We start from the raw sequence: 12111 nt of genomic DNA, 5'->3' as shown, positions 1-12111 counted from the left end.
TCTTGTACTTCTTGATTTCATTTGTAATAAAAAAGATTCTTGTCTTCTTAGTTGCCATGCTTTCTCCTGCTGTGTTGCTTATGGAATTTCCGAGTTCTTTTTATCAAGAACCGGGTTCTTTTGTTCCTTCAGAAGTTACCCTCCCTTTCTTCTTTGAGGGTGGGTTGTTCTTGCAGTTATCTGATGGCTCTGTAGTAGTGTTGGATGGATAAGTCTAAAATCTGCCCATTGGATTGTACCGTTGTGTGGATTTGTGCCCTTCATCGTTTTTGCTGCGTCGGTAAATGGACCGTTGCGTTCTCACACGATGTTTTAACGGGCTTGGTGGGCCGTTTCTAACGCTGTAAAATTTATTTATAGACCCTTCGTCCTCTTTTTCTTTACTGCCTTTCTTTTGCCTTCAAACCCTAGCTCTTAATCATCCACCGTCGCCATTGCCGCTGCCGTCCTTAGTGCCGCCATCTGGCTTCATCTTCCCTAGTACCTTTTCGCTTCCGCTAGTTCATGGGTAAGAAGAAAACCGCGAGCAAGTCCTAGGCGACCTTTGTGGACGAGGAGTCATCCCTTTCTTTGATCGAGAACCAAGAGTTCGTGGCCATGAGGACTGCTCAGAAGGTTTGGCCGGCCCCAACAACAAGTGAAGATCAGCTGCGTGAGCTCGTCAGTGACGGCTTGATCCAAAGCAAAGTCATCGCTGAATGGAGAGTTCTGGGTGAGGATCAGGTTCCTGCTCCAGGTCCTGGTGAGATTGTCCTCTTCGTTTCCTTTGTCCGCACCGGACTTTGCCTTCCTGCTTCCTCCTTCCTTCATCAGTTTCTTGGTTATTTCGAGGTTAGTCTGAACCATTTAACCCCTAATGCCATTCTCCATCTTTCCGTTTTTGTTCATCTCTGTGAAGCTTTCCTCGGAATCCCTCCTTCTCTATCTCTTTTTCGCTATTTCTTTCATCTGAAACCTCAACCCCGCCGCGAAGAAACCAGCGTTCTTGGCGGTTGCGGGATTTAGTTTCTCCAGGGTCTTAAGATTAAGTTTTTTGACTATGACCTGGTCAATTCTATAAAAGATTGGCGTGCCGACTGGTTTTATGCTGCCAATTTGATCCCTTCCCTTGTCGTCCACTCTGGATCTGGTCCTGTGGTGAATGACCGATGGGACAAGAAACTTGATTCACCTGCTGAGATTCAAGTGATCCAGCCACTCCTTGATAGGATTAGCATGCTGAAACAGCAGGGTTTAACCGGTTTCGGTATTGTTTCGAGTTTTCTTCATCGCCAATTCAGCCCTTGAAAGAGCGGGAGCACCTTGGCTTTGAGTATTCTAGGGTCGAGGATCCTTCACGCATGGTCCCAGCTCTTGAGCTGACCGATGAGGAGGTACTCGAGCATCTCCAGAAGATGCTGAAAGGAGTGAGCGTTATTCCTCCTGCTGTCTCCGAGTTCTCTGCCAACAACCCGCCCCCAGCTGTGAGTTATTTATCTCTTTGTTTGGATACTTTATGCACTCTCGCTGCATCCATTTTTGCTTAGCTTTTCCTTGTCTTGCTATTTTATCCTTTTTCGTAGGAGCTTGGGCGGAACTTTGTTGACCCGATCCCTCTTGATGTTCTCCCTGTCGTGGCGGAGACTGGGGATAAGCCTGCTGGGACTTCTGCAACTAGTAAGTCCCCAACCTCTACATCGCTTCCTGGAGTTTCTTCTGGATTTATTGATGTATATGAAGAATATGTTCCTCATCTAGTCCCTCGCGGTCCTCATAGTGTCCCGAAGAGGGGGCGAATGGATGGGTCTTCATCCGGCCTACCTGTCTCCAAGAAGTCCCGTAAACCAAGTACTTTCTTAGGTACTCTAGTTGTTGCTAGCATGCTCTTAGGTGAGCATATTTAATACTCTTTGTTCCTTTGTTTTCCTGTTTCTCTCTTGAACCGAGTACTTTTTGTTCTTTTTTTTCAGCAGGTGCTCTGGTTTCCTTGGCTGAGGGAGAGGAGGATGATGAAATACCCCTCATCATGCGGCGGTGAGTTGTTTTCATATTCCTGTTGCATTGAATTTCTCTTCTTTGTCTTGACTTTTAGTCTTGAACTTTTTAAAGTAACCGGACATCGGGTACGAGTTCTTTTGAGGCTCCCACGCCGACTTCTTCTAAAGCTCCGGTGTCGAGTTCTTTGGTAGCCTTGGTACCGAGCTCTACCGCTCCTCCAGTGTAGAGCTCTTCCACGGCTCCAGCCCTGGCTTCTTCTATGGCTCCGGTATCTACTATCCCGCTCCCGTCGTCGGGTGGCAGGAACATTTTTCGCCGTCGTGGTCCCCCCTGTGAGGCCTTCTTTTGGTTTTGCAAAGAAGAAAGTGATTGGGTGAGTAGATTCTGGCTTCATCCTTTTGCTTCTGTCTTCCTTCTTCTGGTTCTCATCGGTGCTTTCTTTTATCAATTTTTAGTGTTTCGTCCTCTCTCATTTCTTCATCGACTTCCTCTCAGCCTTCCGCCATGCCATCGAGTTCCGAGCCTCAGGACTCGCAACATACTGTTGGTGAAGTTGCTGCGGGGGCTTTGAAGCTACCTGGCGAAGTTGCGGACTTGGCCGCCCCGGAGGTGACTGTGGCCATCGCGTCGGGTCCTTCTGAGGGATTGGCTTCGGCTTCCCTAGAGGTCACTTTGGTCGTTCCTTCTTCGCCCTAGCCGGCCTCTCCTTCCCCTTCTCTTGCTTCCGGCGGTCCCTCTTTTACCGGTGACGTGGTGCAACAGTTCGATGCCACCCATCGGCTATCAGAGCTGACCGCAGCCTGGGGGAGCTTGGCGTCCTCTGTGACTTCTTTCGGGGAGAAGCTTCACGTAAGTTTTTCTGAGATTCTTTCTTAGGCCATTTATTTTGCCTTCGTCCTTATGCCTTATTTTTCTCTTTCTTTAATTGTTTAGACTTTCTCTCGTGACCATACCAGCTTCTTCTTTTCGTCTGAAACCGAGAAGAAGTTGTCCTCCGAGGTAAGTTCTCTGAAGACTGACCTTGACCTTCTCCAGGCCGAGTTGGAGACTGAGCGTAAGTCGCATCAAAAAGAGGAAAAGGATCTCCATGCCCGGGTGGTAGAGGCAGAGAAATAGGGAGACACTGCTGCTCAGGAGTTGGAGAAACAGAAAGATGCTGCTATCCGGGAGGCTTCAAAGAACTCAGAGGTCGTGAAGAGCTTGGAAGCCGTGAAGAAAGAATGTAAAGGTATTCCGGGTTCTTTTTGTTTCTTTCAGTATTCAAACCTTTCCCTTCTGCTGACTTGTTGTTTGGTGTCTTGTCTAGCTCTCCGAGTTGAAGGAAAAAAGCTCTCGGAGGGCATTGATGAAATGAAGACTCTTGTTCGTACAAGCCATAACAAGGCTGAGGAGGTAATTACTCATGCTGAGGAAGAACTTGCACTTGCTAAGTTGATCAGGCGTGGAGCTGATAAAGATCTTGTGCAGGCCCAAAAAACTATTGAAGACTTGTCTAGGAAGCTGGCGACGGCTACTGAAAATTGGAACGTTTTGTGGAAATCCTTTCGTTTAGTAGCTGATGTTCTCCGGACTCCAGCGGATGACGGGCAATCTTGGGCTCAGTTCATTCCTCGGATTCCGACTCATTTCCAAGAGTTCGCGAAGAAGTGCGCTCAGGTATGTACCAAGAATGTGCTGGCCCAGGTCCGGGTCCTTGCTCCAGAGGTGCCTCTATCCAAGATAGCGGAGGAAGCTGATAGTCAAGAATACCTTGATGCCGTTGAGAGGATGGAGCCTGAGGTCGAAGATTTAGCCAGTAGGGTTGTAGACAGTCTTAATATTGATATTTCCCTTCCTGATGACAATGCCTGATCCAATTGACCAGCCTCTTGTAATATTACACTCCTCTTCAAATGAAGATTCTTTATTTTTGTTGATGTATTCTTTGCTCGGGTGTGGTCGAAGTTACTTGACTTGCTGAGTACTTTGTCCCATTTTCATCTCTGCTCTGTAAACAACTCTGTGCGTTATCCTGACGAAATCCCTTGATTTGTTGAGTACTTTTCTTTTCTTCCTCTTTTGTGATCCGTCGAGTGCTTTGTCCGCGCTATGACTTGTTAGATGTAGATCTTTGTGTTGACAACCTTTCGTCTGCGCTATGTAAAACGACTCGGCATAGAATGTTGCTTTAACAAACTTCGGCATCCGAGTGCTTTCTTGAGTGGCGCTTGTGCTTTTCTGAGGAAAAAGTATTCCTATCTGGATGTAGCCCCTGAGCCTCTTGCTTTTCAGAACGAAGAGCTGGAGGGTCTTTTGAAGCTCAATTTCGGTCGACTAGTTTTAGGTGCTAGCTTTTAGCTACCCTCATTGGCGGGCTCAAGCATCTATTTCGGGTGTTAGCTTTTAGCTACCCTCATCGGCAGGCTCAAGCGTCTTTCTAGCTATTTTGCTCTCGGCCGGGATGCTCAGGCATGTTTTTAGCCATTTTACTTTTTGTTTTGGGTGTTAGCTTTTAGCTACCCTCATCGGCAGGCTCAAGCGTCTTTTTAGCTATTTTGTTCTCGGCCGAGATGCTCAGGCATGTTTTCTGCCATTTTGCTTTTTGTTTCGGGTGTTAGCTTTTAACTACCCTCATCGGCGGTCTCAAGCGTCTTTTCAGCTATTTTGCTCTCGGTCGGGATGCTCAGGCATGTTTTCAGCCATTTTGCTTTTTGTTTTGGGTGTTAGCTTTTAGCTACCCTCATCGGCGGGATCAAGCGTCTTTTCAGCTATTTTGCTCTCGGTCGGGATGCTCAGGCATGTTTCAGCCATTTTGCTCTTTTGTTCGGGTGTTAGCTTATTAGCTACCCTCATCGACGGGCTCAAGCATCTTTTTAGCTATTTTGCTCTCGGCCGGTAGGCTCAGGCATGTTTCAGCAATTTTGCTCTTTTGGAAACAACTCGGGGCTTAGTCATCATAAGACATATGTTGTCGAAAAACCATCTTTATTGATTATGATCATTTGATAAGCCATAATACACATTTTATCGAGGAACAACATCTTTATAGGTCATGAACGTTGATCTCTTGTGCTTTGTATATGTATTCTCCTTTGAGTTGTTTTCATGCGTAGAATCTTCTTAGCTGGCTGATGTGCCATGTATTGTTGACTTCTCTTCCATCTTCGGTTATTAACTTGTATGTGCCTGGTCCGGTGACTTTTGTGATAATGAACGGACCTTCCCATGGACTGAGTAGCTTATGTCGTCCGTCAGTTTTTTGTATCCTTCTTAGCACTAAGTCTCCGACTTGTAATGATCGAGGATGGGTACTCTTGTTGTAGTGTTGTCTTAAACCTTGTAGGTATCTGGCTGATTGGAGGGTAGCATTTACCCTGACTTCTTCTGAGCTGTCGAGTTCTAATCTTCTTGTGTGTTCTGCTTCTCCTTCATCGTATTGTTCTATCTTTGGTGATGTCCAGATCAAATCGACAGGCAGTATGGCTTCTGACCTGTAAACTAGAAAGAAGGGTGAGTAGCCTGTTGCTCTACTTATTTGAGTTCATAGCCCCCATACTACTTTAGGTAATTCTTCAATCCATTTGGACCCATAGTCCACTAGTTCTTCGTATAACCTTGGTTTTAATCCAGCTAGTATGAGTCCATTAGCCCTTTCTACTTGTCCGTTGGCTTCTGGATGTGCAACAGACGCGTAGTCTATACTGAAACCATAGTCTTGTGCCTAGCTTTTGAATTTTGTAGCTGTGAAGGGGGAGCCTAGATCTGTGATGATTCAATTGGGCATGCCGAAGCGGTGCATAATGTCTTGGATGAACTCGACTGCTTTGGCTGCGCTGTATTTTGCGAGTGGTTTGTATTCAATCCACTTGGTGAACTTGTCGATTGCTACAAAGATGTACTCAAAGCCGCCTTTTGCTTTCTTCAGGGGTCCTACTTGATCCAGCCCCTAGCAGGAAAAAGGCCAAGCAGGTGGGATGCAAATAAGATTGTGAGCTGGTGCATGGGCTTGTCTTGCAAACATTTGGCAACCTTTGCATTTTCTGACAAGTTCTTCTGCGTCTTTCAAAGCGGTTGGCCAGTAGAATCCGGTGCAAAATGCTTTGCCAACCAGTGTTCTTGAAGCGGCATGATTTCCACAGCAACCTGAGTATATTTCATCTAGGATTTCTTTGCCTTCTTCAAATGAGACACATTTTAGGAGTACTCCTGATGATGATGCTCTTCTGTAAAGTCTATCTCCTACTAGAACGTAATTTTTGCTTCTGCGAACAACTTGGGTGGCTTCTGCTTTATCTGCTGGCAATTTATTTTCTTTGATATAGTCGATGAAAACTTGGCTCCATGAAGTGTTGATTACCAAGATCTGAACGCCTTTAGCCTAAATTTCAGGGGTTGTCTCACCGGGTTGTTTGATAGAGGGAACTAATAGTTCTTCTATGAATACGCTAGGTGGAACCTTCGCTCTGTCTGATCCGAGCTTGGCGAGGACATCTGCTGTAATGTTGGAATCGCACAGAACATGTAGAATTTCTAATCCTTGGAAATGTTTTTCAAGTTTCTGTATTTCAGCACAGTAAGCACCCATGTTTTCTTTGGTGCAATCTCAATCTTTGTTGACTTGGTTGATGACTACTGCTGAATCGCCGTATATGAGTAATCTCTTTATTCCGAGGGTAATTGCCACTTGTAGCCCATGGATGAGGGCTTCATATTCTGCTTCGTTATTTGTAGCTTGCCATAATATCTGAAGGACGTACTTGAGTTGTTTTCCTTCTGGAGAAATGAGGAGAATGTTTGCACCGGCTCCGCCTAGTTTGAGTGACCCATCAAAGTACATCTTCTAGTGGTCAAGGATTGTATCTGATAAAGGCTGTTGAATCTCTGTCCACTCGGCCACAAAATCGGCAAGGGCTTGAGATTTGATTGCTTTCCGCGGGGTGAAATCAATGTTAAGAGCTTCGAGTTCAACTACCCACTTTGATATGCGTCCCGTCACATCTCTATTGTGTAAGATGTCTCTGAGCGGGAAGTCTGTCACCACTGTGACCTGGTGGCTTTCAAAATAGTGGAAAAGCTTGCGTGAAGCGATCAATAGGGCATAGAGTAGTTTTTGCACATGCGGGTACCGTATTTTTGATTCAGATAATACTTCGCTGATGTAGTATATGGGTCGTTGTACTTTATTCATGCGTCCTTCTTCTTCTCTTTCTACGACTATTGCCGTGCTGACCACAGCAGTAGTCACCGCAATGTATAGCATCATATCTTTGTCTTTCCTTGGGGGTGTGAGAATTGGTGAGGATGTGAGGTATGCCTTCAGTTTCTTGAAAGCTTCATTGGCTTCTTCTGTCCATTCGAACTTATCAGTCTTCTTTAGTAGTTTAAAGAAAGGTAGTCCTTTTTCACCGAGCCTTGAGATGAAACGATTGAGTGCCGCCATGCAGCCCGTTAGCTTTTGCACATCTTTGATGTTTCTGGGTGGGCCCATCTCCATTATGGCTCTAATTTGCTTGGTGCTGGCTTCAATCCCGCGCCGACTGACCAAAAATCCAAGTAGTTGTCCTGATGGAACTCCGAATACACATTTATTTGGGTTTAACTTCCATCTCCATCTCTTCAAGTTTTCGAAGGTTTGCTTTAAATCTTCAATCAGAGTGTCTAGGTTCTTTGTTTTCACCACTACATCATCCACGTATGCCTCCACATTTTCACCGATTTGATCCCCAGGGCAAGTTTGGATAGCTCTTTGGTATGTGGCGCCAGCGTTCTTTAGTCCAAACAACATGGTCTTGTAACAGTAAGCACGAAACGGAGTAATGAAAGATGTCTTGCTCTGGTCTTGTTCTTTTAATGCGATCTGGTGATACCCTGAATAGCAATCGAGAAAGGATAATAGTGCAGACCCTGCTGTTGAGTCAACTATCTGGTCAATGCGTGGTAGCCCGAACGGATCTTTTGGGCAATGTTTGTTGAGATCTGTGTAGTCGACGCACATGCGCCACTCATCCATGTTCTTCTTCTGCACAAGGACCGGGTTTGCTAGCCAGTCTGGATGAAGGATTTCTCTGATGAATCCGGCTGCCATCAGTTTTGAGATTTCCTTTTTAATCGCTGCCTTTTTGTCGGGTGAGAATCGTCGTAGCCGTTGCTTTACAGGCTTGGAGCTTTCATTAACATCAATTCTGTGCTCAGCCAACTCTCTTGGGACACCTGGCATGTTGGCCAGCTTCCAAGCGAAGATATCTTTGTTGTCTCAAAGAAAGTTGGTGAGCGTGAGTTCCTATTTTGCCGAGAGGTGAGCACTGATGGTTGCTATTTTGGAGGTATCGCTAGTGCCCAAGTCGATTTGCTTGACGTCGGCTTCTTTTGGTGGTGTGATGATGCTGGGCTTTTTAGCCGGTATTTCTAATTCTTCTTGGCTCATCTCTGCAGCAATTGTGGCTATTTATTTTCTTCCATTGTCGGCTTGTGCTTTGGCTGCAATTTGGATTGCCTGAACGTCGCAGTCAAAAGCACGCTTCAAATCACTTCGAAGAGAAAGGATACCATTGGGTCCTGGCATCTTAAGCAGTAAGTACGGATAATATGGTATTGCCATGAATTTTGCCAGTGCTGGGCGTCCGAGGATTGCATGATATGACGAATCGAAGTCTGCGACCTCAAATTTGATAAACTCTATTCGGTAGTTCGAAGGAGTTCCAAAAGTAATGGGTAAAGTAATTTGTCCGAGCGGCATGGCTGCTTTGCCAGGTACTATTCCGTAAAAAGGTGTGCTTGTTGGTGTGATCATCCCGGTGAGTTGTAGTCCCATCTTCCTTAGTGTTTCTGAAAAGATGATGTTGAGTCCGGCTCCCCCGTCGATTAGTACTTTGGTGACAGTCATACCAGCAATAGTTAGATCTAGAACCAGAGGATAATGGCCTGCGTTTCCTACGCTAGTCCATTGGTCTTCTCTGGTAAATTGGATAGGATACTGTGACCAATTGAGATATCTTGGTGTAGCCGGTTCTGCTATCATGATAGTCCGTAGTGCTAGTTTTTCTTGATGTTTGCTTCTGCAATCTGGAGCCCCTAAGAAGATCACTGCTACCGTTCCCCTGGGTTTTTGGAATCCTTTGTCCTCGTGGTTGTCTTCATCTTTTTCTTGAATGTCCTCTTTGGTGTTCTCCTTACTATCTTTTCTTGTGTATCGATCATTGAAAGTGTAGCAATTTCTGATGGTGTGCCTCCCATTAGGGTGCAATGGGCAACGTATGTTTTCAATGTCATCATATCTTCTAGGTTTGGAAAACTTCTTTGATTTGTCGGCCATTGCCACGGTATTGTCTGGTCTATATTTTCTTTCTTGATGTCTGCTATTCCGATGATTTTGCTTGTCCAGGTTGTCCTGGTTGCTTCTATCTGGGAACCTCTCTCGTGTTTTTTCTTCTGCAGTAATCATCTTTTCTACCGTTCATCTGAATTCTTCATTGTTTCTTGGATTTTCTTTGCAGAAGTCTTGAAATTGCCACCTAGCCATGATTCCGTGAGAGAAAGCTTCAATTACTTCTTGTTCGATGATGTCATGCACTTGAGCCCGCAGTTCGCTGAATCATCGATAGTAATTTCTGAGACTTTTGCCTCCCTTTTGCTTGAGTCCTTTCAGTTCTGCATGAGTGATCGGGTGTGATGATACCCGTGAAATTTTCACAAAAAGCTCTTTGCAAGTCCTCCGAATTTCTGATCGATCCTGGGTTCAATTTATCAAACCATTGGAGGGGCATAGTTTCTAGTGCCATGGGAAAGAACAGGGTCTTGATATCGTCGTCTCCTCCAGCTAGTTCAATTGATTGTGAATATATTCTGAGCCATTGCCTTGGTTTAGTTTTGCCATCATACTTGGAGTGGTTAGACGGTTTGAACTTGTGAGGTAATCGTACCGATGCAAGCCTGTTCGCGAAACAGGGGAATCTGTCGTGTGTTCCGGCTTCTTTGAATTCAGATTTGGCACCTCCTTTTGGCCAACTGTTGTTTTGATGGGAATAAGTCTGTGAGGTTGTCTGGGTAGGCACCCTACTCCTGGTCTTTCTTGGTAGTTCAAATTGGTGGCCTTGATTATGTTCCTTCCTACTTCCTCTATTATGGCTTCCACCTGACCCAAGTCTTTCGAAAGCGGACTTCCTTTGATTTTGATCTTCTTGCCTGAGGGTTGTTGATCTGGCGGGTAGTCTTGATTGGTTTCTCTCTTCATGCGTTCTCAGGATCGTTGACCGGAGCAAGTTTTGGAGTTGTTCATACTTCTCACCAGGATACGAAGTTGCCCTGAGTTCTTCTAATGCTTCTTGAATCTTATCGTAAGGTGTATTTGTCGTGCGTCTTCCTTCGACTTCTCGTTGTGATTTTCTTCTGTCGTATTCAGCCAACTCTGACTCATATCTGATCCAGGCTTCCCTGCGCTGCCTAGCACGGTGTTGGCACCCTTGCTTCAACTTATTTTTCCTTTCTCTAGCTTGTTTCTGACTCTCTGTTTCTCCATCATAGCCCTAGGCAAAGGGTGATATGTTAGATTATGATTCATCTGATGACCTAACATCGGGTGCTTCTAGGGGATTTAATGGTGACCGAGGACATCGAACCATGAGTACTTCCCGTGCGTGAGCCGTTCTGTTATTGGTGTTAGTTTTCATACTGTCGGAGTTGCTGATGACTTCAGTAGATGCCTCGATGTCGCAGATCGAGTCTCCTTCTTGGTAAGGTAGAATAGCTGCTGTTGTTGTGCCGACTAGTTGGGTTCCGCTATCTTCAGGAACGGAACCTGGCCAGTGGATGATACAGTCTTGCGAAGTTATCGTTAGCACGAGACCCTCCTGGGCTCCTATCAGTGGTATCCCAAGCATTGGATTGAAGGATCTTTCGAACTGTCCCTGATAGGATTTTGCCATGTTGTTGAGCCCAAACGGAAAAGAATTCGACTTCTTGAAAGAACTCTGAATGTAATCCGAGTTGTTTTGGGTTGTGCTCTGGAATCCTGCTAAAAAAGAACTCGGTTTCTTGAAAGCACTCGAATAAAACTTTACCTTGGACACAGAACTTGAATTCGAGTCAGATGCGCGTAGCCGTGAAATCTGATTTGAATCGGATATTATGAGCTGCGTGAATCTTCTGGTGAGCTGATCCATCGTAGTTGTCAAAATAGGAAATTCTTCATGATGATCCGGATCTTTGAGGAGATGGCCTTGAAGCTTGCCGTAGTTGTCCACCTCGCAGATCCATGAGCCGAAGATGAAAGTTGATCCCGTCGGGAAGATCATGTTATCGAGGTCCATCGAGCTCTCGGATGCAAAGTCACCGAAAGCCCCTACCTGGCGCGCCAGCTGTCGATGTTTTACCACCGATAGCCTGCCACGGGGGTACCCGGGGCAGTATGTTCGGGCTTCGGCGTATGCAGAACTCGATGGTTAACGCAAGAGGTAGTCGATTTATCCTGGTTCGGGCCCTCGATCTTTGATCGAGTAACAACCCTACGTCCAGCCGGCGTTAGCCTCTACGTTGGATTGATTGTAAAGTGTTGTGTCGTACAATTGTTGTTCTGTTGTCTGTCCCAGGAGCCCTGCCCTCCTTTATATAGTCAGGAGGCCAGAGTCCTAGTCAGTTTACAATGAGAGTTCCTAGTAGGATTACTGAATAGTACTACTACTAAGATTACATGGAAAGAATCCTAGTTAGACTAGATCTTCTCTCTCCTTTGCGGGGTATCCTGTGGGTCCTGCATCGACAGAGCCCATGGCCTTGGAGTCAGGCGAGACGGAGCCCGCAGCCTTGGGGTCGGGTGAGACGAAGCCCGTGGCCTTGGGCGAGACCCCTGCGGCCTCGAGGTTGAGCGAGACAGAGCCCGCGGCCTTAGGGTCGGGCGTGACGGAGCCCGCACCCAAGGGGTCGGGCGAGACGAAGCCCGCGGCCTTGAGGTCGGGCAAGACGGAGCCCGTGGCCTTGGGGTCAGGTGAAACCTTTTAATACATCTTGCTCCATCCAGAGAAGTCAGCGTGGACGCTAACCTTCTTTCTTTGGATATTCCTAATATCGATACCTGACAACTTGAGATCTAGAGATGGTCTGATCTCTGTTGTCGTTTGTACTGCAGTGGGCGTATTACTTGCCCAGAAGAATCTGCTATGA

General features: G+C 46.1%; 1 protein-coding gene across 1 annotated transcript in view; it reads left to right on the top strand.

The window, feature by feature from the left end:
• The window catches only part of LOC136498909 (dephospho-CoA kinase-like), a 78030-nt gene extending 65919 nt beyond the window's left edge, over positions 1-12111 (top strand). The window contains exon 5 of the mRNA XM_066494612.1: positions 12036-12111. Coding sequence (XP_066350709.1) covers positions 12036-12111 — 76 coding nt within the window. The remainder of the gene's footprint in view (positions 1-12035) is intronic.

The sequence above is a fragment of the Miscanthus floridulus genome, chromosome 13 (assembly GCF_019320115.1).
Source record: "Miscanthus floridulus cultivar M001 chromosome 13, ASM1932011v1, whole genome shotgun sequence".
NCBI lineage: Eukaryota > Viridiplantae > Streptophyta > Magnoliopsida > Poales > Poaceae > Miscanthus > Miscanthus floridulus.
This window is presented reverse-complemented; position numbering and strand designations above follow the sequence as displayed.